The following is a 27,928-nucleotide window of genomic DNA, read 5'->3' as shown; positions in this document are numbered from 1 at the left end:
GCTGCACGAGATGAGTTTGCCCTTTACTATGTAAAGCGCTTTGAGTAACCGTAGAAACGCGCTATATATCCACTCAATTATTATTGTTTGTTACAATTATCACAGGACAACAAATGCTTCTGAATGTTGTGTACGTTTGTTGAATAGCATCCAAGCTTGCCTCCCATTGGATAGAATTAGAGCAATTGGTCATCGATTTTAGTGATGTCAAGTACTGCTTTTTTTACGGTGGCAATTAATGAGATTGGGTAATGCATTTTGTCATTGGACTGGGCATCAGCGTGTCGAAACAACTAGCAAGCTCAGGCTACTCGGGCACACCGACGACTAAGGAACGTGAATACTTCTTTACATTGGAAAAAGGGATCAGGTATATTCGATTTGTGTATTTTTATCAGCATTCGGTAGCCCATCCCAAGTTAGCTGGTTATCTACGGGTTACATTCATCATAGCTAGCTAAAATACCGTAGCTACCTAGCTAGCTTCTAAGCTAACATTAACTAGCTAGTTAGCTACCGTCTGATCATGTGAACACACCTGTTCGTTGTATCATTAGCGTTCGTGACAGCTTGTACAATCTACTACACACCAACGTTAATAGCAGAGATGGTCTATATTGTAGCGGGCTTTGACGTTATATATGGGGATAGTGATACCTATATACCGGTAACTCATGCCAGAACAGTTTGATAGCATAGTTAGCTAACGTTACAGACTGAGGAAGTTAGCTAGCTCTTTAGCTTGCAAACTTGGATAGCTTCTGTAACATTCGCTAATTTAGCAAGTTATTGATGATAAATACTTATTTCTTACTTCTGAGATAAAAGAACCAGCCCTGTCTAAAACGTATCCCAACCACTCATGTGTAGAACAACGGTCCCAACCTATAGTGTGCAACTGCAGCCCGCATTAAGGGGGCGTTCCTGCATATGGGCATTACTGCATATGTAGGAACGCCCCCTCAAGCATCCCATTGGTTCCTTCAAGAACCCCCCAAAAGGTAAATTAAAGTATTATACGTTTTTCGTCTCCTGTGTACCCTGCAGGTGTTCTGCGACACCGGTAGGCAGTGTCCTTCACTCCTGCCTGCCCTCATCATTGTTAACATAACTGCCGGAAAATAATGCCTGACAGGCGGGGGCGAAGGACAGTCTACCACGGGTGCTAGTTAGCACATGGTGTCGCTCCGCCTCCTGTGTACTCCGAGAGAACTGTGCTCGACAGGCGGGGGATAAGGACACTGTCTACCGATTGCTCCTGCATGCTCTGTACCGGAGAGAAGGTGCGAAGGACACTGTCTACCGTTGTCGCCACCACCTATTGCAAGCTACACCTTACGCTAGCTAGTTGGCTAGCTAGCACAGAGTGTCCTTCGCTCCTGCCTGCCGAACACCTGCCGTCGTTAACAGAACTGTAGGAAAACAGTTTCCGGTGTGTAAATCAAAGTTTAATTGTCACGTGCGCCGATAGCTAGTTACCATTGTTGCCCCCGCCCCTTCTTCTGTGGGGTTTATTGGCAGTTGGCATCCAACGTTATGGTGCATTATTGCCACCTACTGTACTGGAGCGCCCCTACCCCCCCACCTATGTACCGGAGGCAGTGTCAGAGTATGGGAGTGGAGCGTGCCCAATTTGCGGAGCAAGATTCCCAAAGGCTGCTCCAGTAGTGCTCCATGAGCTCAGGACATGCCCGGCCCATCATACATTTGTTGTCTGCTGCTATAGCCTCTTGCATTTAGCTACTGTCATGGAGTTTGCAAAATATTGTCATAAATACTTTTATAAAACACACAGGTGCAAAATCAAGGTGACGTACAAAGATGTAATGTCCACAACTAAATAATCATTGTGGAATCTGAACAGACACGTCCCGAAAGCAAGATGGTGTACTTACTATGTGCAAATGCTAAAAGGAAGGAAGAGGTGGGTAGTTAATTAAGTGTGTCATTGGAGCAAAGTATTTATAAACAAAAAAATCTGATCTTAAGTTTCCTTAATTTTTGTTTTATCTATACAATGGGCCATCATTGATTTTTGTCCCAATAGGCCTGGCATATTCCAACTTTTTTTCAAGGAGCTTTTAGTTTTAATTGGGTTATTGTGCCTAAAAACCTTTAAGCTTACCTAGAAAGAAAATAAACTGCATCCGTGCCTAGCCTGGCAAGAGTGGCCAAAAGGGTGTTTAGCATCCCCAGTGACTCTGCAGGCGCGCTGCAGGCCTGCTCTCAAGGCACCATCACGTAAGCCTGAAGCCACAGACTCACTTTTAAAAATGAATTCAAAGGCACTGAGCCTAATAAGGAATGTTTTACTTCGTTTGTATTTAATTCTAAGCAAGTCACAGCCTACACTACTGTTCAAAAGTTTGGGGTCACTTAGAAATGTCCTTGTTTTTGAAAGAAAAGCTATTTTATTTGTCCATTTAAAATAACATCAAATTGATCAGAAATACAGTGTAGACATTGTTATTGTTGTAAATGACTATTGTAGCTGGAAACAGCAGATATCTTTTATTTATATGGAATATCTACATAGGCGTACAGAGGCCTGTTATGTTCTAGTTAGAGGCCATCAGACTGTTAAACAGACATCACTAACATAGAGGCTGCTGCCAACATACAGACTCAAATCTTTAGCCACTTTAATAAATGGATTTAATAAAGGTATCAGTAGTCACTTTAAATAACGCCACTTTAATAATGTTTACATATCCTACATTACTCATCTCAGATGTATATGCTGTATTCTATACCATCTACTGCATCTTGCCTATGCCGCACGGCCATTGCTCATACATATTCTTATTCATCCCTTTACATTTGTGTGTGTATAAGGTAGTCGTTGTGAATTTGTTAGATTACTTGTTAGATATTACGGCACTGTCGGAATTAGAAGCATGAGCATTTCGCTACACTCGCATTAACATCTGCTAACCATGTGTATGTGACCAATAACATTTGATTTTATCACCAACCATCACTCCTGTGTTCCAATGGCACGTTGTGTTAGCTAATCCAAGTTTATCATTTTAAAAGGCTAATTGATCATTAGAAACCCCATTTGCAATTATGTTAGCACAGCTGAAAACTGTTGTTCTGATTTAAAGAAGCAATAAAACTGGTCTTCTTTAGACTAGTTGAGTATCTGGAGCATCAGCGTTTGTGGGTTCGATTACAGGCTCAAAATGGCCAGAAACAAATAACATTCTTCTGAAACTCATCAGTCTATTCTTGTTCTGAGAAATTAAGGCTATTCCATGTGAGAAATTGCCAAGAAACTGAAGATCTCATACAACGCTGTGTACTACTCCCTTCACAGAACTGTGTACTACTCCCCTCCCTTCACAGAACAGCGCAAACAGCGCAGTGCTTAGGGTCGTTGTCCTATTGGAAGGTGAACCTTCACCCCAGTCTGAGGTCCTGAGTGCTCTGGAGCAGGTTTTCATCAAGGATCTCTCTGTACTTTGATCTGTTCATCTTTGCCTCGATCCTGACTAGTCTCCCAGTCCCTGCAGCTGAAAAACATCCCCACAGCATGCTGCTACCACCATGCTTCACCGTAGGGATGGTGCCAGGTTTCCTCCGTGACGCTTGGCAGTTCCATCTTGCTTTCATCAGACCAGAGAATCTTGTTTCTCATGGTCTGAGAGTCTTTAGGTGCATTTTGGCAAACTCCAACGGGCTACCATGTGCCTTTTTTTTACGGAGGCGTGGCTTCAGTCTGGCCACTCTACAATAAAGGCCTGATTGGTGGAGTGCTGCAGAGAAGAGGAAAACCTTCCAGAAGGACAACCATCTCCACAGAGGAACTCTGGAGTTCTGTCAGTGACCATCGGGTTTTTGGTCACCTCCCTGACCAAGGCCCTTTTCCCCCGATTGCTCGATTTGACCGGGCGGTCAGCTCTAGGAAGAGTCTTGGTGGTTCAAAACTTCTTCCATTTAAGAATGATGGAGGCCACTGTGTTCTTGGGGACCTTCAATGCTGCAGAAATGTTTCGATATCCTTCCCCTGATCTGAACCTCGACACAGTCCTGTCTCGGAGCGCTATGGACAATTCCTTCAACCCCATAGCATGGTTTTTGCTCTGACATGCACTGTCAACTGTGTAACCTTATATAGATAGGTGTGTGCCTTTCCAAATCATGTCCAATCAATTGAATTTACCACAGGTGGACTCCCAAGTTGTAGAAACACCTCAAGGATGATCAATGAAAATAGGATGCACCTGAGCTCAATTTCAGTTTCCTAGCAAAGGGTCTGAATACTTATGAATTTCTTAATGTATTTCTGATTTTGATACATTTATTCTAAAAACCTCTTTGCTTTGTTTTTATGGGGTATTGTGTGTAGATTGAGGAATTTTTATAAAACTAACAAAATGTGGAATACATTCTGGCTGCACTGTATATGCTGTTTAATATGACATGTAGCCTATTTGAAATGATGAAATGATGAGCGTTTGTTACATTCACCGTTTCATGTTTATTATAATACTTTTCATATCATATGTTTTTTTTTCTCCTGTGAGAGAGGAGTGGATTTTAGCAGAGCGGTTAGAAAGGATGAGAGATGAGCAGGATTTCCCACCACTCAACTATTCTTCCCATGAGAATTCGCTAACTAGACTGGGTGGAGCGTTGAGGGGTGGGTTCTTCAAGGTCATTTTCCATATGAGGATGTTTAGAAGACCCAGTTAAAGAAGTTTGGCACAAGGGGATAATTGTTGTGTGGTACATTTAGCCAGAACAGGTTTACTCTAAGACCATATTGGAAATCCCATCTTTAAAAAAATAAATAAAAATGTAATCAAAAGTTTACAGTGAGGGGGAAAAAAGTATTTGATCCCCTGCTGATTTTGTACGTTTGCCCACTGACAAAGAAATTATCAGTCTATAATTTTAATGGTAGGTTTATTTGAACAGTGAGAGACTGAATAACAACAACAAAAATTCCAGAAAAGCGCATGTCAAAAATGTTATAAATTGATTTGCATTTTAATGAGGGGAAATAAGTATTTGACCCCCTCTCAATCAGAAAGATTTCTGGCTCCCAGGTGTCTTTTATACAGGTAACGAGCTGAGATTAGGAGCACACTCTTAAAGGGAGTGCTCCTAATCTCAGCTTGTTACCTGTATAAAAGACACCTGTCCACAGAAGCAATCAATCAGATTCCAAACTCTCCACCATGACCAAGACCAAAGAGCTCTCCAAGGATGTCAGGGACAAGATTGTAGACCTACACAAGGTTGGAATGGGCTACAAGACCATCGCCAAGCAGCTTGGTGAGAAGGTGACAACAATTGGTGCGATTATTCGCAAATGGAAGAAACACAAAAGAACTGTCCATCTCCCTCGGCCTGGGGCTCCATGCGAGATCTCACCTTGTGGAGTTGCAATGATCATGAGAACGGTGAGGAATCAGCCCAGAACTACACGGGAGGATCTTGTCAATGATCTCAAGGCAGCTGGGACCATAGTCACCAAGAAAACAATTGGTAACACGCTACGCCGTGAAGGACTGAAATCCTGCAGTGCCCGCAAGGTCCCCCTGCTAAAGAAAGCACATATACATGCCCGTCTGAAGTTTGCTAATGAACATCTGAATGATTCAGAGGACAACTGGATGAAAGTGTTGTGGTCAGATGAGACCAAAATGGAGCTCTTTGGCATCAACTCAACTCGCTGTGTTTGGAGGAAGAGGAATGCTGCCTATGACCCCAAGAGCACCATCCCCACCGTCAAACATGGAGGTGGAAACATTATGCTTTGGGGGTGTTTTTCTGCTAAGGGGACAGGACAACTTCACCGCATCAAAGGGACGATGGACGGGGCCATGTACCGTCAAATCTTGGGTGAGAACCTCCTTCCCTCAGCCAGGGCATTGAAAATGGGCCGTGGATGGGTATTCCAGCATGACAATGACCCAAAACACATGGCCAAGGCAACAAAGGAGTGGCTCAAGAAGAAGCACATTAAGGTCCTGGAGTGGCCTAGCCAGTCTCCAGACACCTTAATCCCATAGCAAATCTGTGGAGGGAGCTGAAGGTTCGAGTTTCCAAACGTCAGCCTCGAAACCTTAATTACTTGGAGAAGATCTGCAAAGAGGAGTGGGACAAAATCCCTCCTGAGATGTGTGCAAACCTGGTGGCCAACTACAAGAAACGTCTGACCTCTGTGATTGCCAACAAGGGTTTTGCCACCAAGTACTAAGTCATGTTTTGCAGAGGGGTCAAATACTTATTTCTCTCATTAAAATGCAAATCAATTTATAACATTTTTGACATGTGTTTTTCTGGATTTTTTGTTGTTGTTCTGTCTGTCACTGTTCAAATAAACCTACCATTAAAATTATAGACTGATCATTTCTTTCAGTGGGCAAACGTACAAAATCAGCAGGGGATCAAATACTTTTTTCCCTCACTGTAACTCAATCTCTGTTAGAACAGTAGGCCACCTTTTTGGGTTGTTAATAGCTACCTCATCTACCCTCAAAGCAAGGTAAGTTACTAGGAGCACAGCAATGTCATGCATAACTCATGCCTAACTCATGCCTAACAAGGTTGTGCTATGTGTATTTCAGCCTGTATTGTCCATAATGCACATCTATCTTTCTAGGCCTACACTAGTCTCATCTCACAGCTGCTGAAACTCCTACAGGACAGCTGGTTCACCCAAGTTCACACAGTGGCTGAGTTCTTGTGTCTTTTCAAGACTTGATTGCGTGGATGGAGTTTCCTTCCTCCAATCTGAGGAACTTTCTCCTGCAGCTCAATGGGTTGACTCAGTACTTTAGCCTAATTGCAGGTGTACATTTATAGTAATAGGGCTGATTACAGCAGCAGCTTGGCCTATCTATTCGGCAGCATCCCAGCTGAACGTGCATCATTAAACTTTACCCAACTAGCTACTAAAGCTCTTATTGTATTTGTACTGCTGACATTTGAAATATAAAATAGACCTAAACTGTCATAATACTAGCCTTTATCGGCCTATCCAGAGTCCGTAACATTGAGATGTTTATTGGTTATAAAGGCATTATTGACTATGGGTTAACATACTAACGCTCATGCTGTCTGTCTGTGTCCCCTCTACAGATGAATGAGTCACTCCATGGGGCTCTAGAGAGGAACGTTGTCCACCTCCGCCAGCCCCCGTCTCCCTCACCCTGTTCAGCCTCCCCTCTACAGACGTCATCAAATGAGCTCTATCTGAATGCCACTTTCTATGGGTTTGGATTCAGTACAGCAGCCAGCAGTGAAGAGAGCCAATATCTTACAAAGCCGCGTTTTGCCACGGAACCTTATGAATTGCTGTCAAAAGTGCCTCGAAAGAACTAAAGAAAAGCAGGATTTTTCCTTCATGTATAGTGCTGCTGTTTTGATAGTAGTCCTCTGATTGACCATAAAGGGAAGGACAGTTGCATCAGAGCGGACAGGACCGTAAACTACATTAAGGCTTTAGGGGTGCAGTCATAACTTCTCTCTCTATACGAGCTGACGACCATGGTCCCCCAGAAGGCTGACTTGACTGTTTTGCCACGTCAGGATGTGGTGGAGATGCCAGTGAAGAAGCAGAGAGGTGAGAGGGACGAGGACAGTCCTGATGGGTCTCTGGCTGAGGGTGCTGGGGAGGAACATATTCCCCTGCGCAAGTGGGTCATGCATGGTGCTGTCATGTTCGGACGAGAGTTCTGCTACGCCATGGAGACAGCCCTGGTCACACCAGTCTTACTGCAAATAGGTCGGTACCAATGGAGACAGCTCTGGTCACACCAGTCTTACTGCAAATAGGTTGGTACCAATGGAGACAGCTCTGGTCACACCAGTCTTACTGCAAATAGGTCGGTACCAATGGAGGGTGTTGGTTGACAAAACAATTGTATTAGAGTTGCAACTAAAGCATTTCATATGTGTATTTTACGCTTTTGGTTAATTGTTTGCCAAATGGTTACCAAAGATTGGTCCTGAGCCAGTCTCTGTTAGGTTTACTCCATCATAAGGGCTGGGAGTTATGTGGGGTCATGTTAACTGTCTGTACACTGTGCACAGGCAGCATAACAGACCGGGCCGTTACTAGGTTACTAGGTTTGCCACCAATGCAGAATGGAACAATGTCTTCTACAGAGTTTGGTAGGTATGGCAAGAATGTGTGAGTCTGCACGTTTCAGTCAACCTGTTTTCCCGTCGGGAACAATTTTGTCATAAATGGATTTGCCGAACTCTCCATCTCTGTGATGTAACTCCTATGTACAGTTTAGGGTACATGGACAGTAGGTCTCTAGGTCTCTTTATCTACACAGCATGGAACAGCTGCACATTTCTTTCAATGTATGATGAACATTGTAGGCAGACATTGTCACACAGCAAAGGGTTAGCTACAACTGAACTAGTATTGGATAACACAGGCTTATCTTAATCCGCTCCTTCAGGACTGTCATAACAGAAGCAAACGTGCGAGTGCACATAATAATATTTTGAAATAGTGGTGAAGTAAAAGTTTGTTTTTGTAACCCTTTAAACTTCTGGTTGAAAATGGCAGATTTGGGCACTAATAAGCGCCTACAATTGGAAGGCAGTGGCTGTACAGTAACATGTTATACATGATGTCAGAGCTCTGGCTCTGCATTGGTTTTGACCCAACAGCCGTTCTGAACTTGAGCACCCATCCCTACTGCTAATTGGTCAACTTTTGCAAATTCTTTGTCATCTGTTTGAGGGATATGCTGTAAATTAAGATGACTCGATGTATTCTGAAAGATGAGACGTTGAGGATAATACTAAATACCGCTTTGATGATACAAGCAAGCCAAACATCCGTGAGTCCAAATGTGCACTTCACATCTCCAAATCATAAAACTCAAGTCATATACAGTATCAACGTTTATGATCACTGTTTGATGTACAGTTATAAGATGACATGTGGTCATACCCTGGGTTGTTCTGAACAGAAGGAGTCTGTTTGATGTACAGTTAGTTACAAGATGACATGTGGTCAAATCAAATCAAATTTATTTTTATATAGCCCTTCGTACATCAGCTGATATTCTCAAAGTGCTGTACAGAAACCCAGCCTAAAACCCCAAACAGCAAGCAAAGCATGTGAAAGAAGCACGGTGGCTAGGAAAAACTCCCTAGAAAGGCCAAAAACCTAGGAAGAAACCTAGAGAGGAACCAGGCTATGAGGGGTGGCCAGTCCTCTTCTGGCTGTGCAGGGTGGATATTATAACAGAACATGGTCAAGATGTTAAAATGTTCATAAATGACCAGCATGGTCAAATAATAATAATCATAGTAGTTGTCGAGGGTGCAACAAGCACGTCCGGTGAACAGGTCAGGGTTCCATAGCCGCAGGCAGAACAGTTGAAACTGGAGCAGCAGCACGGCCAGGTGGACTGGGAACAGCAAGGAGTCATCATACCAGGTAGTCCTGAGGCATGGTCCTAGGGCTCAGGTCCTCCGAGAGAAAGACAGAAAGAGAGAATTAGAGAGAGCATATTTAAATACACACAGGACACCGGATAAGACAAGAGAAATACTCCAGATGTAACAGACTGACCCTAGCCCCCCGACACAAACTACTGCAGCATAAATACTGGAGGCTGAGACAGGAGGGATCAGAAGACACTGTGGCCCCATCCGATGATACCCCCGGACAGGGCCAAACAGGCAGGATACCCTGGGTTGTTCTGAACAGAAGGAGCCTGTTTGTTTATTGTGCGGAACAAGCACCTGAATGCACTTATGACTTCTTTCTACACACCTAAATGACTATATGTTCCTCTGTATTGCCTTGTGAAAGCCTAACGCTGTACGATCCTGTTTGATAACTTAGTTAGTCATGTTGGCAATAGAATAAGCTTTAAAATCATGCCCACCTGACCCAGATTGCCATTTCTAATGGACCCTTTTTTGGATTGTGGAAATAACAACAGTAATTGTGTGATGCGGGATTGTGTTACAACTAAACAAATACCAGTGTGCTTGCTCTAGTTCCTCAACGGCACAGCTAGGAGAGTTCAAGACCCTTCTTTGAGTCATAAAAGTGCATTGAAATGTCTTAGGAACTGTGCACACTTTGGAGAGGTGTATGTCCACTTGGAGACACCAGTTAGACCCTTGTCATTTTTGTGTCTTATGTTGCACCTACCCCACAATTTCCAGGAATATTATTATGTTACTGAATGTATCCAGAGTATATTCAGATTTCGTTATCAACAACTGATGAAAAAGTAGAGTAAATATAAAATCAACAGTGTAATGGTTGGGTTCAGTCTTGTGCCAGGTGAACTGTTGTGTACTCACCTTTTGGTCTACTCATTTTCCCATGATCTACAAACTCTTCCCATTCAATTGCTACAATGGTTATGCATTTGCTTTTCATATTTTTTCTGTAAGAAACATTTCAATTTAGCCCTATCCATATAGGCCAATTCCCATGAGTGTAAAGGGTTAAGTCTTGGTGACATTTCCCACTATTGCCTTGAGTATAACTTAGTCCCAGTCATTCATTACGGGCCCCTAATGTATAGCCTATGTTTAACTACTTTTCCTTGGTATTTCTGAGAAGGACGATCTGACTTGATGCCAGCTTCTCATATCTTGTTGATTTTCTGAGAGGGTTATAAAAGTCTGTCCAGAAGCCAGTGACAGTTCAACAACCATTTTACTGCTCAGACTGAGCAACAGACTAGGTCACATTCAGTGCATTCCACTCCATAAACCAACAGGCTACGCATTTAACCCTTTCTGAACAAATTCTAACGTGCACTACCTAGCATTTGAAAGATGATAGAAAGCTTCCATTTATTGTGTTTCCAGTTTCACTGTCTGTTCTGTTGTTGCCATAGCTGCGTGAGGCCTATATCATTGTAGTGTTCCTACAGAGGGAAGTATCACAGAGATGAAGATTGCCAGTTTGTTTCCATAGTTCTTGCAACAAGTTGTGTCTTGCGTGAGGGCTCTTATCTAGGTTAATGAACAACCGGCTTGTAGAAACACGTCCACTTGTTTTCCTTCTAGTGACAATCTGTAACACATATTCTAGTGGGAGATGTACAGTGATTGTTGTTTAATGTGTAGGCCTGCTGAAGTAGAGCATCAGCTGCATAGCTTTCATTAGAAAGCTCAGTGAAACAGCCTAGTTCCAAGCCAAGGTCTACAGTACATCAGACTGGAGTGTGATACATTGAGATGGTTCCAGCTACCCACAAACCTCCTTTCACCTCACCTCACACGGCCTCACCAAACCTGCTAGTGACTATGGAAGGACTAGAATGTGATTCAGCATTGTTGATTAAAAGCTTTGATGGCTGTGGTTCTGTAAAGAATGCCCTTTAGGCTGCGGGCAAAAGATTTTGTAATAGTTGAACTTTTGACAAACTAATATTTGATGAATGCTAATAGGATTTCATCCGTGATCAGTCTCTCTGTGGCCAAAGCCTTAAGCATATTGACTGAAGGTGTTTTTTGTCTCTGTGTTTTTTTTTTATTGTTTTTTTTCAGGACTTCCAGGGCAGTACTACAGCCTGACGTGGTTTCTGAGCCCCATCCTGGGCCTGATCCTCACCCCTCTCATTGGCTCAGCCAGCGACCGCTGCACCCTGAAATGGGGCCGCAGGAGACCCTTCATCCTGGCACTCTGTGTGGGGGTGTTACTGGGAGTTTCTCTCTTCCTCAATGGGTCCCTCCTAGGTGAGCCTAGTATCCATTGGTAATTAGTTTTGAGGGAGGTACTGACTGAGTTCCAAATGGAACCCTATTCCTTATGTAGTTCACTACTTTAGACCAGAGCCATTGAGCCCTCTGGGCTGTGGTCAAAAGTAATGCACTATAAAGGGAATAGGGTGCGATGTGGGACGTAGGCACTATTTAATCATCATATATTGGAAATGTGAAACTCCCTTAAATTCTCATGTTTGTTTTTTATATTTTCTGTATTGTAAAATGATGATTATTTAATGACAGTGCTATGCTATATAAATACATTATTATTATTATTATTCCTTCTTATTCTGTGTGCTGTAGGGTTAGCCCTCGGGGACGTTCCCAGCAGTCAGCCCATTGGGATAGTGCTGACGGTGCTGGGTGTGGTTCTACTGGACTTCAGTGCAGACGCCTCAGATGGGCCTATCAGAGCCTACCTGTTGGATGTAGCCGACACAGAGGAGCAGGACATGGCCCTCAACATACATGCCTTCTCTGCAGGTACACTATGCTGCCCTAGTTGTATTGGCTCCTTGTGTCCTCTCCTCCCTACCTCCTCAAACAGTCGGAGGGAAGCAGGAAGAGGATTTAACCTGTTGAGGATAGATGTTCTGCTAGCGGAACCCCTAGCCAACAGCCAATGGCATCGCACGGCGCGAAATACAAAACCAACTAAAATACCACAATTCAATTTTCTCAAACAATCAACTATTTTACACCATTTTAAAGATAAGACTCTCGTTAATCTAACCACATTGTCCGATTTCAAAAAGGCTTTACAGCGAAAGCAAAACATTAGATTATGTTAGGAGAGTACATAGACACAAATAATCACACAGCCATTTTCCAAGCAAGCATACATGTCACATAAACCCAAACCACAGCTAAATTCAGCACTAACCTTTGATCTTCATCAGATGACACTCCTAGGACATTATGTTATACAACACATGCATGTTTTGTTCAATCAAGTTCATATTTATATCAAAAACCAGCTTTTTACATTAGCATGTGATGTTCAGAACTAGCATACCCACCGAAAACTTCCGGTGAATTTACTAAATTACTCACGATAAACGTTCACAAAATACATAACAATTATTTTAAGAATTATAGATACAGAACTCCTTTATGCAATCGCGGTGTCAGATTTTAAAATAGCTTTTCGGCGAAAGCACATTTTGCAATATTCTGAGTACATAGCTCGGCCATCACGGCTAGCTATTTTGACACCCACCAAGTTTGGGACAACCTAAACTCAGAATTACCATTACAAAAATTGGATTACCTTTGCTGTTCTTCGTCAGAATGCACTCCCAGGACATCTACTTCAACAACAAATGTTGTTTTGGTTCCAAATAATCCATAGTTATATTCAAATAGCTCCGTTTTGTTCGTACGTTCAGGTCACTATCCGAAGGGTGACGCGCGAGCGCATTTCGTGACAAAACATTTCAAAATATTCCATTACCGTACTTAGAAGCATGTCAAACGCTGTTTAAAATCAATTTTTATGCTATTTTTCTCGTAAAATAGCGATAATATTCCAAACGGGCAACGTTGTATTCATTCAAAGGCTGAAAGAAAAAAATGGAGTAGTCTCGTGACTGCGCATCTCCAGTGTCACTGTCCCCAGGCTGACCACTTACAAATTCTCCTGCTGTTCTTCGCCCAGAGACAGCAGACACCCCATTCCACTTTCTGTCGGCTTTAGAGAGCCAATGGAAGCCTTAGAAAATGTCACATTACAGCACAGATGCTGTATATTCAATAGAGATGCAACAGAAGGACAACAAATTGTCAGACAGGGCACTTCCTGTATGGAATCTTCTCAGGTTTTGGCCTGCCATATGAGTTCTGTTATACTCACAGACACCATTCAAACAGTTTTAGAAACTTTAGAGTGTTTTCTATCCAAATCTACTAATTGTATGCATATTCTAGTTTCTGGGCAGGAGTAGTAACCAGATTAAATCGGGTACGTTTTTTATCCGGACGGGAAAATACTGCCACCTATCCCAAAGAAGTTAAGAACCCTACAAGCACATTTCCTCTCCTCATATCCTGTTCTCTTTCTGCACTTTCATCTGCCGTTTTGAGGAGGAGGAGGCAGGAAGAGGACGGGAGGAGAGGACGCTAAGACACTATAGAATCACTATGTAACTGGGGGGGTGAATGCCAAATCCCCTCTATAACAGTTATTATTGCTCAATGTTACGTTAAGAGAGCTATCAGTCATGTTTTGAGTCAGTTTTAAATTGATTTCATGTTGAAGCCGGTGTATATGATTGGTGGAGCGACATGTTTGGAATGTGAGGTCACATGGCGCCCCCTCTAAACAAATACAATCTTTACTTTTATTGGTCACGGTTGCTCCCATGATGATTCCCTGAGGGGAATAAACAAAAACATGAGGAAAGTCATTTATCATCGGTATTTCGAGCACCGAACAACTCAAAGTGGCTAGCTCTAACATTGTTTTGACATTGTGTTTTTGGCAGGGCTGGGAGGAGCGGTTGGCTACGTGCTGGGTGGCCTGGACTGGACCAGCACCATCCTAGGCACGGCCTTCAAGTCCCAGGAGCAGATCCTGTTTGTGTTTGCTGCCGTCATCTTCAGCATATCTGTGACTCTACACATGTTCAGTATCAAGGAGGAGAGTTTTGAGGCTTGTGGTGACACTCCGAGAGAGGGAGACTCCGACAGCCTCTCCTCCTCAGGGAAACTGAAGGAGGGCTTGGAGGGGCCTCGTAGTATACCTCAGCTGGACGTTATAGGAGAGGAGGACGCCCAGTCAGAGAGAGAGCTCTTCATCAACGTGGACAGGGTGAGGAGTAAGAGCGACTCGGTGCTGGCCATGCCTGACGCCACCATCGAGCTGGACTCAGACCTGGACCAGGACGGTCATTTCCTGGCCGACATTGAGCCCTCCATCTTTCAGGACTACCCCCAAGATTTCTACCCTGGCACCCCTCAGAGACACTACAGTGGATGGGGCATCCAGGACCAGGAAGGCCCCCAGCCCGAGGCTCAGGCAGACAGCCAGCTGCCCCTCTTCCACCAGGACCCCTCCCCCTACTACAGCAGGGAGCACATGTTGCTCAACAACCAGACCAACCAGGGAGCCAAGGGCCTCAACGGGGCCTCAGCGGCCACGGCCGTCCCCTCCAACCACACAGCCCGCGGGGCCAACAGCCAGGGCCGTATGCCAGGCCTGAGGCCGTCCAGCACCACCGCCGGGGCACGCCGCTTCCCCCACACCTTCTACCGCCAGCCGTCATTTACATTCTCTTACTATGGCCGCGTGGGTTCAGCACGATACCGCCACCGCAGAAACACCATGGGCAATCCGGCCGGCGCCAACCTCCGCATCAAGACCTCGCAGAGCATGAACGACATCTACGAGCACATGCAGCGGCGGCAGCAGAGGAGGGAGCTCCAGCAGAGCAGCACCACGCTGTCCAGCGGTGACTCTGAGAGTGACGACGGGGACGAGGGGGGCACCACGGTCAAGCTGCTGTGGCTGTCCATGCTGAAGATGCCCCCCCAGCTGCTGAGGCTCTGCGTCTGTCATCTCCTCACCTGGTTCTCCATCATCGCTGAGGCAGTCTTCTACACAGACTTCATGGGACAGGTCATCTATGCTGGAGACCCCACAGTAAGAACCGGTCCAGTCCTCCATTGTAATTCATTGTTTATTGTAGTTCATTATAGTTTGTAGTTTATTTCAGTTAGAGAATGAGCAAACTCTTCTTTTATTTGTCCATCTTTCCTCAATAATCTACTGATCCTGTTTTCTTTCCTACTCTTCTTTCGTATTCTCTGTTTCTCCTCTGCAGGACAGGGGAACTCTCTGAGAATCACTAGGTCTCTGTTTCTCCTCTGTAGGACAGGGAACCCTCTGAGAATCACTAGGTCTCTGTTTCTCCTCTGCAGGACAGGGAACCCTCTGAGAATCACTAGGTCTCTGTTTCTCCTCTGCAGGACAGGGAACCCTCTGAGAATCACTAGGTCTCTGTTTCTCCTCTGCAGGACAGGGAACCCTCTGAGAATCACTAGGTCTCTGTTTCTCCTCTGCAGGACAGGGAACCCTCTGAGAATCACTAGGTCTCTGTTTCTCCTCTGTAGGACAGGGAACCCTCTGAGAATCACTAGGTCTCTGTTTCTCCTCTGTAGGACAGGGAACCCTCTGAGAATCACTAGGTCTCTGTTTCTCCTCTGTAGGACAGGGAACCTTCTGAGAATCACTAGGTCTCTGTTTCTCCTCTGTAGGACAGGGAACCCTCTGAGAATCACTAGGCATCGTGGACAGTGTGGACAGCAACTGTGGACAGTATGGACAGCATCGTGGACAGTATGGACAGCAACGTGTACAGCAATGTGTACAGTATGGACAGCAACGTGGACAGCAACGTGAACAGTATGGACAGCAACGTGAACAGTATGGACAGCAACGTGGACAGCAACGTGAACAGTGGACAGCGACAGTGGACAGCCTCGTGAATCACTAGGTCTCTGTGTCAGCCTCTGTAGGACAGCAACGTGGACCGTCTGGACAGCAACGTGCACTAGGTCTCTGTTTCTCCTCTGTAGGACAGGGAACCCTCTGAGAATCACTAGGTCTCTGTTTCTCCTCTGCAGGACAGGGAACCCTCTGAGAATCACTAGGTCTCTGTTTCTCCTCTGCAGGACAGGGAACCCTCTGAGAATCACTTGGTCTCTGTTTCTCCTCTGTAGGACAGGGAACCCTCTGAGAATCACTAGGTCTACTGACAAGGGCTCAAGTTATTTTAAATGCCAATGTAATGTTTTTTAATGGGACAAAATGTTAATTCTGATAATATGCACAATTTTGTGGTGCAAATTGCTTTAGGAGTTTCTGGACTTCTATATGTTCTATTTTCTCCATCTAGGCTCCTGCTAACTCCACTGAACTCCAGAACTACCATAAAGGGGTTCAGATGGGCTGCTGGGGACTGGTTGTCTATGCTGCTACCGCTGCAGTCTGCTCAGGTAGGTCCTACTCCTTAGAGAAATACACAGTATAAACAGCTACGTGGACAGCTACGTGGACAGCTACGTGGACAGCTACGTGGACAGCTACGTGGACAACAACATGTACAGTATGGACAACAGTATGGACAGCAACGTGTACAGTATGGACAGCAAAATGAACAACACTGTGTACAGTATGGACAGCACCGTGGACAGTATGGACAGCAAAATGACCAGCAATGTGTACAGTATGGACAGCAATGTGGACAGCAACGTGGACAGCAACGTGTACGGTGTGGACAGCAAAATGAACAGCAACGTGTACGGTATGGACAGCAACGTGTACGGTATGGACAGCAACGTGTACGGTATGGACAGCAACGTGTACGGTATGAACAGCAACGTGTACGGTATGAACAGCAAAATGAACAGCAACGTGTACGGTATGAACAGCAACGTGTACGGTATGAACAGCAACGTGTACGGTATGAACAGCAACGTGTACGGTATGGACAGCAACGTGTACAGTATGAACAGCAACGTGGACAGCAACGTGTACGGTATGGACAGCAACGTGTACGGTATGAACAGCAACGTGTACGGTATGAACAGCAAAATGAACAGCAACGTGTACGGTATGAACAGCAAAATGAACAGCAACGTGTACGGTATGAACAGCAATGTGTACAGTATGGACAGCAACGTGTACGGTATGAACAGCAATGTGTACGGTATGGACAGCAACGTGTACAGTATGGACAGCAGAATGAACAGCAACGTGTACGGTATGGACAGCAACGTGTACGGTATGGACAGCAAAATGAACAGCAACGTGTACAGTATGAACAGCAAAATGAACAGCAACGTGTACGGTATGAACAGCAACGTGTACGGTATGAACAGCAAAATGAACAGCAACGTGTACAGTATGAACAGCAAAATGAACAGCAACGTGTACAGTATGAACAGCAAAATGAACAGCAACGTGTACGGTATGAACAGCAAAATGAACAGCAACGTGTACGGTATGAACAGCAACGTGTACGGTATGAACAGCAAAATGAACAGTAACGTGTACGGTATGAACAGCAACGTGTACGGTATGAACAGCAAAATGAACAGCAACGTGTACAGTATGAACAGCAACGTGGACAGCAACGTGTACGGTATGAACAGCAATGTGTACAGTATGAACAGCAATGTGTACAGTATGAACAGCAACGTGTACAGTATGAACAGCAAAATGAACAGCAACGTGTACAATATGGACAGCAACGTGTACAGTATGGACAGCAACGTGTACAGTATGAACAGCAATGTGTACAGCAATGTGTACAGTATGAACAGCAACGTGTACAGTATGAACAGCAATGTGTATACCAAAGAGTGAGGACTTGACTCACACCCAGTACAGTGAGTACTAAGTACATGCAACTTAATGCAACTAATTTGTGCCAACTCAATAATGTTGCATATGTTGTATTTGTTTACAGCTGTGCTCCAGAAGTACCTGGACAACTACGACCTGAGCATTAAGGTCATCTACATCCTGGGTACTCTGAGCTTCTCCCTGGGAACCGCCGTCATGGCGATCTTCTCTAACGTCTATGTTGCCATGGTGATGATCAGCACCATGGGCATCATCTCCATGAGTATCTCCTACTGCCCCTATGCTCTGCTGGGCCAGTACCATGAGAACAAGCAGGTGAGGATCCCTATGGATCACTGTGGAACACCATAGATCACTATACACTGAGATTATAAAACATTAGGAACACATTCTTAATGTTGAGTTCCACCCCACTATACACTGAGTGTACAAAACATTAGGAACACCTTCCTAATAGTGAGTTGCACCCCCCACTCCACTATACACTGAGTGTACAAAACATTAGGAACACCTTCCTAATATTGAGTTGCACCCCCCCCACTATACACTGAGTGTACAAAACATTAGGAACACCTTCCTAATATTGAGTTGCACCCCCCCACTATACACTGAGTGTACAAAACATTAGGAACACCTTCCTAATATTGAGTTGCACCCCCCCACTATACACTGAGTGTACAAAACATTAGGAACACCTTCCTAATATTGAGTTGCACCCCCCCCACTATACACTGAGTGACAAAACATTAGGAACACCTTCCTAATATTGAGTTGCACCCCCCACTATACACTGAGTGTACAAAACATTAGGAACACCTTCCTAATATGAGTTGCACCCCCTCCCCTTTGCCCTCAGAACAGCCTCAATATGTTGGGCCATGCACTCTACAAGGTGTCAAGTGTTCCACGGGGATGCTGGCACATGTTGACTCCCATGTTTCCCACAGTTGTAAAATGAGCTGGATGTCCTTTGGGTGGTGGACCATTCTTGATACAGCCCCTCAATGTGTGAAGCTGAACGTCCGATAGCTGTAGTGTAGCAGAGCCAGTACAGGATTTCTGTCTCACGTCCTTTCTGTTAAATGGTAACAGAACTACATGCCCACATGTCTTGTAGGGTTAAATGAGACAATACACTGAGAATACCAAACATTAGGAACACCTCAGAACAGCCTCAATTCGTTGGGGCATGGACTCTACAAGGTGTCGAAAGTGTTCCACAGGGATGCTGGCCCATGTTGACTCCAATGCTTCCCATAGTTGTCAAGTTGGCTGGATGTCCTTTGGGTGGTGGACCATTCTTGATACACACAGGAAACTGTTGAGCATGGAAAAACCCAGCAGCGTTGCAGTTCTTGACTCAAACTGGTACGCCTGGCACCTACTACCATACCCCGTTCAAAGGCACTTAAATCTTTTGTCTTGTCCATTCACCCTCTGAATGGCACACACACAATCCATGTCCCAATTGTCTCAAGGCTTAAAAATCCTTAGAAATAAAGGAGGACCAAGGCACTCTTCATATAATTATTTAAAATGCCATTTTGTATGGCATGTTCAATGAAAACGAAGTTTAAACTCAGTTTCAGCTGCATGACCTTCGTCTTCAACATGTCTCCTCTTCATCTACACTGTTTGAAGTGGATTTAACAGGTGTCATCAATAAGGGATCATAGCTTTCACCTGGATTCACCAGGTCAGTCTGTCATGGAAAGAGCAGGTGTTCTTAATGTTTTGTACACTCAGTGTAGATTACTATAGTTCACTATAGATCTTAACAGACCTAGTTAGTAGACTCTGCCAGTACCATGAAAACAAGGATGTCGGTACACTTCCAAACTGGTCATATTGTTAATAAAAACGACTTTATATGGATATGTTGCTCATTCTAGGCCAATGTGATGATAATTGAGTTTGGAACTAGGTTATTACCTATCTTTGAACTGATGTGAGAGATTAGTAAAAAATGTTTTAAAAAATTCCCTCTGTCTTTACCGCAGTACATCCACAACAGTCCGGGGAAGTCGCGACGAGGCTTCGGCATCGACTGTGCCATACTGTCGTGCCAGGTGTACATTGCCCAGATCCTGGTGGCGTCTGCGCTGAGCACGGTGGTGGACGCGGTGGGCAGCGTGCGGGTCATCCCAATGATGGCCTCTGGAGGCTCCTTCCTGGGCTTCCTCACCTCCACATTCCTGGTCATCTACCCAGACTCCTCCACTCCCACCACTACGCAGGACCAGGATGGGTATGGAGAGGAGGGGACTCCAGCCCTGGTGGCCCCAGAACCAGGCCCCAGTGGTAGCAGTATGCAGGAGCCAGTAGTCCTGCTCAAAACATCGCCCAAGGGCAGCAGCAGCATGGCTAACTACGAGTCCACTATTTAACAAAGAAGAAGAGGGGCAAGGAGAAAATACTGGTGGCATCTCAATAGTCATAAAGTGGCTTCCTCTCTTTGTCTCCTTTCTTTAATCTGCACAGATATCTGGTGGAGAAAGACAGTGACCAAACCTTAACACTCACTAGTCACATGACTTCCAGTGGGATGGACTGTTCCAATGAACACGTGCATTTCTTGACATATGGCTGTTTTTCTTTTCCTCGTGGGGTTCAAATGTTTGTGGTTTCACTGGGTGCATCCCAAATAGCACCCTACCCCCTTTTATAGTTCACTTCTTTTGACCTGGGTCCATAAGGGTCTGGTCAAATGTAGTGCACTAAATAGGGAATAGGGTGCCATTTGGGACTAATTCACAGTTTGAAAGGTCTGCAGGAGGCAATATCAGACTGAGTATCCACCTCATACACAGGATCTAATGCTGGACTCTCTTTTTTTACACATGGGATCTAATGCTGGACTCTTTTTCTTAAATGTGACTTGGACTTTTCTTTAGATGGTTATTTAGACTGCACATTAATATTGTCACTGCATTTCTACATTCAAAACATGTTTTATTGATTTTATTTTGTGATTGTACAAAATGGTTGGAGTGACCGATCAACTTTTTTAGATCAAACTTAGTTTCCCCACAGACAGAATGCTATAGGAGTCTCTGTTACTGTGACCTCACTAAAGATGCTGCAGCCACAGAGGATCCAGTTCAGAACAATATAGGAGTCGCTATGTTACTGTGACCTCACTAAAGATGCTGCAGCCACAGAGGATCCAGTTTAGAACAATATAGGAGTCTCTGTTACTGTGACCTCACTAAAGATGCTGCAGCCACAGAGGATCCAGTTCAGAACAATATAGGAGTCTCTGTTACTGTGACCTCACTAAAGATGCTACAGCCACAGAGGATCCAGTTCAGAACAATATAGGAGTCTCTGTTACTGTGACCTCACTAAAGATGCTACAGCCACAGAGGATCCAGTTCAGAACAATATAGGAGTCTCTGTTACTGTGACCTCACTAAAGATGCTACAGCCACAGAGGATCCAGTTCAGAACAATATAGGAGTCGCTCTGTTACTGTGACCTCACTAAAGATGCTGCAGCCACAGAGGATCCAGTTCAGAACAATATAGGAGTCTCTGTTACTGTGACCTCACTAAAGATGCTGCGGCCACAGAGGATCAAGTTTAGAACAGTATAGGAGTCTGTCTTACTGTGACCTTACTAAAGATGCTGCAGCCACAGAGGATCCAGTTCAGAACAATATAGGAGTCTCTGTTACTGTGACCTCACTAAAGATGATGCGGCCACAGAGGATCAAGTTTAGAACAGTATAGGAGTCTCTGTTACTGTGACCTCACTAAAGATGATGCGGCCACAGAGGATCAAGTTTAGAACAGTATAGGAGTCTGTCTTACTGTGACCTTACTAAAGATGCTGCAGCCACAGAGGATCCAGTTCAGAACAATATAGGAGTCTCTGTTACTGTGACCTCACTAAAGATGCTGCGGCCACAGAGGATCAAGTTTAGAACAGTATAGGAGTCTGTCTTACTGTGACCTTACTAAAGATGCTGCAGCCACAGAGGATCCAGTTCAGGGTCAGTCAGTTACATTCCCTGTTATAAACACCCTCCACTAACTCCATTTCTTCTGTCTATTGACATGTATATCATGAAAACACTCAGGGCTATTATACAGCACAGACAATATGATGTCCAGGTTACACCAAAAGTCCAAAAAAGCATTCAGGACATTCCTTTTTGTAGCTCATATTTGCCATTTACTGGGTTGAGTGGCCTATAGCCTACTGTTTACATGACAGAGTTGGATAAACGTTATCAGCCTTAAGATAATCAAATGCTGAAGTGATGATGCTTACACTAACACATATCAATGTTTTTAAAAGGGAAAATGTTGTAAACATCGATTATAGTATGCTGCATGGAAGGATACTAGATTTCATACGACGACTAGTAATTAAAAATGGTCTATGACCATAAGATGCCTTTGGACCCATCCAGCATTGAAGAAACCCTACACTGTACTGTGCTACAGTAAGTAGCCCTCTGTTGTTCTGAACCACCTGTTCCACAGGGTAACGTACAAGAAAGGATATGGCTCTGTATGTTTTTACATTTAACAACTGCAAAAGCTGCACAATAAACTTTAAGAACTTTAAGACAGGACAGTGTGTGTGTCATTATCTGGCAGAACATTCAAGCAAATCTGTTGAGAAATCTATATAGAGATTAACGGACTAAGTCCCAAACGGCACCCTATTCCCTATGTAGTGCACTACTTTTGACTAGAGTCCTACAGGGCATGTACATCTAATGAGCTGTGTGGGCCTAGAAGGTATTCCCAGACCCAGAGTGTTGGGCTGAGGAGTTGTTCCACTTACGTGAGGTAGTAGGTAGCCAGGGTCGTATTCACTAGGAACCAAATGGAAGTAAAGGGGCAGAAACAGGGACGGATCTACCTGAATTTATCCAATAAAAAAGTGTTCTGTTACAAAGTGTTTTGCTAAGGTGTTCTCGAATGAAGAGGATTCATCATCACAGCCAGCAGGAACATCTGGCTCTAGAAAGTGGGAAAAGGAACTTTGTCTTTTTGGTACATTTTACTTAACTGCTGTAATTTGAGAGGTTTGGTTGTAATGGGGAAAATATAAATGTCTAACTGGTTGTGAATAGTTTGTTTGGGAATGTGTGCAAATGAGAAATTAAATTGGTCACACTCAAGTATCAATCTTTATAATATAAATTATCTCAACATTTTGGTTTCAAAGTCGAGCAATGATTTTGTCAAAGTGGAAATGTTATAATCCCTTCTGCTGTTGAACTGTACAGACCTGTTATATCCTGTTAACAACTAACCTGCTGACCCTGTTAACAACTAACCTGCTGACCCTGTTAACAACTAACCTGCTGACCCTGTTAACAACTAACCTGCTGACCCTGTTAACAACTAACCTGCTGACCCTGTTAACAACTAACCTGCTGACCCTGTTAACAACTAACCTGCTGACCCTGTTAACAACTAACCTGCTGACCCTGTTAACAACTAACCTGCTGACCCTGTTAACAACTAACCTGATGACCCTGTTAACAACTAACCTGCTGACCCTGTTAACAACTAACCTGCTGACCCTGTTAACAACTAACCTGCTGACCCTGTTAACAACTAACCTGCTGACCCTGTTAACAACTAACCTGCTGACCCTGTTAACAACTAACCTGCTGACCCTGTTAACAACTAACCTGCTGACCCTGTTAACAACTAACCTGCTGACCCTGTTAACAACTAACCTGCTGACCCTGTTAACAACTAACCTGCTGACCCTGTTAACAACTAACCTGCTGACCCTGTTAACAACTAACCTGCTGACCCTGTTAACAACTAACCTGCTGACCCTGTTAACAACTAACCTGCTGACCCTGTTAACAACTAACCTGCTGACCCTGTTAACAACTAACCTGCTGACCCTGTTAACAACTAACCTGCTGACCCTGTTAACAACTAACCTGCTGACCCTGTTAACAACTAACCTGCTGACCCTGTTAACAACTAACCTGCTGACCCTGTTAACAACTAACCTGCTGACCCTGTTAACAACTAACCTGCTGACCCTGTTAACAACTAACCTGCTGACCCTGTTAACAACTAACCTGATGACCCTGTTAACAACTAACCTGCTGACCCTGTTAACAACTAACCTGCTGACCCTGTTAACAACTAACCTGCTGACCCTGTTAACAACTAACCTGCTGACCCTGTTAACAACTAACCTGCTGACCCTGTTAACAACTAACCTGCTGACCCTGTTAACAACTAACCTGCTGACCCTGTTAACAACTAACCTGCTGACCCTGTTAACAACTAACCTGCTGACCCTGTTAACAACTAACCTGCTGACCCTGTTAACAACTAACCTGCTGACCCTGTTAACAACTAACCTGCTGACCCTGTTAACAACTAACCTGCTGACCCTGTTAACAACTAACCTGCTGACCCTGTTAACAACTAACCTGCTGACCCTGTTAACAACTAACCTGCTGACCCTGTTAACAACTAACCTGCTGACCCTGTTAACAACTAACCTGCTGACCCTGTTAACAACTAACCTGCTGACCCTGTTAACAACTAACCTGCTGACCCTGTTAACAACTAACCTGCTGACCCTGTTAACAACTAACCTGCTGACCCTGTTAACAACTAACCTGCTGACCCTGTTAACAACTAACCTGCTGACCCTGTTAACAACTAACCTGCTGACCCTGTTAACTAACCTGCTGACCCTGTTAACAACTAACCTGCTGACCCTGTTAACAACTAACCTGCTGACCCTGTTAACAACTAACCTGCTGACCCTGTTAACAACTAACCTGCTGACCCTGTTAACAACTAACCTGCTGACCCTGTTAACAACTAACCTGCTGACCCTGTTAACAACTAACCTGCTGACCCTGTTAACAACTAACCTGCTGACCCTGTTAACAACTAACCTGCTGACCCTGTTAACAACTAACCTGCTGACCCTGTTAACAACTAACCTGCTGACCCTGTTAACAACTAACCTGCTGACCCTGTTAACAACTAACCTGCTGACCCTGTTAACAACTAACCTGCTGACCCTGTTAACAACTAACCTGCTGACCCTGTTAACAACTAACCTGCTGACCCTGTTAACAACTAACCTGCTGACCCTGTTAACAACTAACCTGCTGACCCTGTTAACAACTAACCTGCTGACCCTGTTAACAACTAACCTGCTGACCCTGTTAACAACTAACCTGCTGACCCTGTTAACAACTAACCTGCTGACCCTGTTAACAACTAACCTGCTGACCCTGTTAACAACTAACCTGCTGACCCTGTTAACAACTAACCTGCTGACCCTGTTAACAACTAACCTGCTGACCCTGTTAACAACTAACCTGCTGACCCTGTTAACTAACCTGCTGACCCTGTTAACAACTAACCTGCTGACCCTGTTAACAACTAACCTGCTGACCCTGGTAACTAACCTGCTGACCCTGTTAACAACTAACCTGCTGACCCTGTTAACTAACCTGCTGACCCTGTTAACAACTAACCTGATAACCCTGTTAACAACTAACCTGCTGACCCTGTTAACAACTAACCTGCTGACCCTGTTAACAACTAACCTGCTGACCCTGTTAACAACTAACCTGCTGACCCTGTTAACAACTAACCTGCTGACCCTGTTAACAACTAACCTGCTGACCCTGTTAACAACTAACCTGCTGACCCTGTTAACAACTAACCTGCTGACCCTGTTAACAACTAACCTGCTGACCCTGTTAACAACTAACCTGCTGACCCTGTTAACAACTAACCTGCTGACCCTGTAACTAACCTGCTGACCCTGTTAACAACTAACCTGCTGACCCTGTTAACAACTAACCTGATGACCCTGTTAACAACTAACCTGCTGACCCTGTTAACAACTAACCTGCTGACCCTGTTAACAACTAACCTGCTGACCCTGTTAACAACTAACCTGCTGACCCTGTTAACAACTAACCTGCTGACCCTGTTAACAACTAACCTGCTGACCCTGTTAACAACTAACCTGCTGACCCTGTTAACAACTAACCTGCTGACCCTGTTAACAACTAACCTGCTGACCCTGTTAACAACTAACCTGCTAACCGTGTTAACTAACCTGCTGACCCTGTTAACAACTAACCTGCTGACCCTGTTAACAACTAACCTGCTGACCCTGGTAACTAACCTGCTGACCCTGTTAACAACTAACCTGCTGACCCTGTTAACAACTAACCTGCTGACCCTGTTAACAACTAACCTGCTGACCCTGTTAACAACTAACCTGCTGACCCTGTTAACAACTAACCTGCTGACCCTGTTAACAACTAACCTGCTGACCCTGTTAACAACTAACCTGCTGACCCTGTTAACAACTAACCTGCTGACCCTGTTAACAACTAACCTGCTGACCCTGTTAACTAACCTGCTGACCCTGTTAACAACTAACCTGCTGACCCTGTTAACAACTAACCTGATGACCCTGTTAACAACTAACCTGCTGACCCTGTTAACAACTAACCTGCTGACCCTGTTAACAACTAACCTGCTGACCCTGTTAACAACTAACCTGCTGACCCTGTTAACAACTAACCTGCTGACCCTGTTAACAACTAACCTGCTGACCCTGTTAACTAACCTGCTGACCCTGTTAACAACTAACCTGCTGACCCTGTTAACTAACCTGCTACCCTGTTAACTAACCTGCTGACCCTGTTAACAACTAACCTGCTGACCCTGTTAACAACTAACCTGCTGACCCTGTTAACAACTAACCTGCTACCCTGTTAACTAACCTGCTGACCCTGTTAACAACTAACCTGCTGACCCTGTTAACTAACCTGATGACCCTGTAACTACGACCCTGTTAACAACTAACCTGCTGACCCTGTTAACAACTAACCTGCTGACCCTGTTAACAACTAACCTGCTGACCCTGTTAACAACTAACCTGCTGACCCTGTTAACAACTAACCTGCTGACCCTGTTAACAACTAACCTGCTGACCCTGTTAACAACTAACCTGCTGACCCTGTTAACAACTAACCTGCTGACCCTGTTAACAACTAACCTGCTGACCCTGTTAACTAACCTGCTGACCCTGTTAACAACTAACCTGCTGACCCTGTTAACAACTAACCTGATGACCCTGTTAACAACTAACCTGCTGACCCTGTTAACAACTAACCTGCTGACCCTGTTAACAACTAACCTGCTGACCCTGTTAACAACTAACCTGCTGACCCTGTTAACAACTAACCTGCTGACCCTGTTAACAACTAACCTGCTGACCCTGTTAACAACTAACCTGCTGACCCTGTTAACAACTAACCTGATGACCCTGTTAACAACTAACCTGCTGATGACCCTGTTAACAACTAACCTGCTGATGACCCTGTTAACAACTAACCTGCTGATGACCCTGTTAACAACTAACCTGCTGACCCTGTTAACAACTAACCTGCTGATGACCCTGTTAACAACTAACCTGCTGATGACCCTGTTAACAACTAACCTGCTCATGACCCTGTTAACAACTAACCTGCTGACCCTGTTAACAACTAACCTGCTGACCCTGTTAACAACTAACCTGCTGACCCTGTTAACAACTAACCTGCTGACCCTGTTAACAACTAACCTGCTGACCCTGTTAACAACTAACCTGATGACCCTGTTAACAACTAACCTGCTGGCCCTGTTAACAACTAACCTGCTGGCCCTGTTAACAACTAACCTGCTGGCCCTGTTAACAACTAACCTGCTGGCCCTGTTAACAACTAACCTGCTGACCCTGTTAACAACTAACCTGCTGACCCTGTTAACAACTAACCTGCTGACCCTGTTAACAACTAACCTGCTGACCCTGTTAACAACT

The 27,928-nt window shown here is 44.5% G+C and overlaps 1 protein-coding gene across 2 annotated transcripts; it reads left to right on the top strand.

Moving 5' to 3' along the window:
- Nucleotides 1-184: 184 nt before the first annotated feature.
- LOC106573422 (polyamine-transporter SLC45A4) lies at nt 185-22,667 on the top strand. Of its 2 annotated transcripts, XM_082975753.1 has the most exons (8): nt 185-370; nt 7,096-7,741; nt 11,503-11,691; nt 12,025-12,204; nt 14,205-15,361; nt 16,617-16,716; nt 18,192-18,403; nt 20,089-22,667. In XM_082975753.1, the coding sequence occupies exons 2-8, from the start codon at nt 7,504-7,506 to the stop codon at nt 20,473-20,475; spliced, it is 2,463 nt and encodes an 820-aa protein (XP_082831879.1). In that variant the 5' UTR covers nt 185-370; nt 7,096-7,503; the 3' UTR covers nt 20,476-22,667. The 2 variants fall into 2 exon arrangements, with proteins under 2 accessions (XP_082831879.1, XP_082831880.1); XM_082975754.1 differs by lacking the exons at nt 185-370; nt 7,096-7,741 and adding an exon at nt 7,769-7,841.
- The last annotated feature ends 5,261 nt before the right edge of the window (nt 22,668-27,928 follow it).

The sequence above is a fragment of the Salmo salar genome, chromosome 05 (assembly GCF_965601325.2).
Source record: "Salmo salar chromosome 05, fSalSal1, whole genome shotgun sequence".
NCBI classification, from domain to species: domain Eukaryota; kingdom Metazoa; phylum Chordata; class Actinopteri; order Salmoniformes; family Salmonidae; genus Salmo; species Salmo salar.
Note: the sequence above shows the minus strand (reverse complement) of the source record. Positions and strands in the feature narration are given on the sequence as shown.

What these genes read in the sequence shown, in the direction of transcription:
- LOC106573422 (XM_082975753.1), top strand. Translation starts at nt 7,504, where the DNA reads ATGGTCCCCCAGAAGGCTGACTTGACTGTTTTGCCACGTCAGGATGTG. An exon ending in ACCAGTCTTACTGCAAATAG is followed by an intron (nt 7,742 to 11,502) that starts GTCGGTACCAAT and finishes GTTTTTTTTCAG; the next exon opens with GACTTCCAGGGCAGTACTAC. An exon ending in AGTACCATGAGAACAAGCAG is followed by an intron (nt 18,404 to 20,088) that starts GTGAGGATCCCT and finishes TCTTTACCGCAG; the next exon opens with TACATCCACAACAGTCCGGG.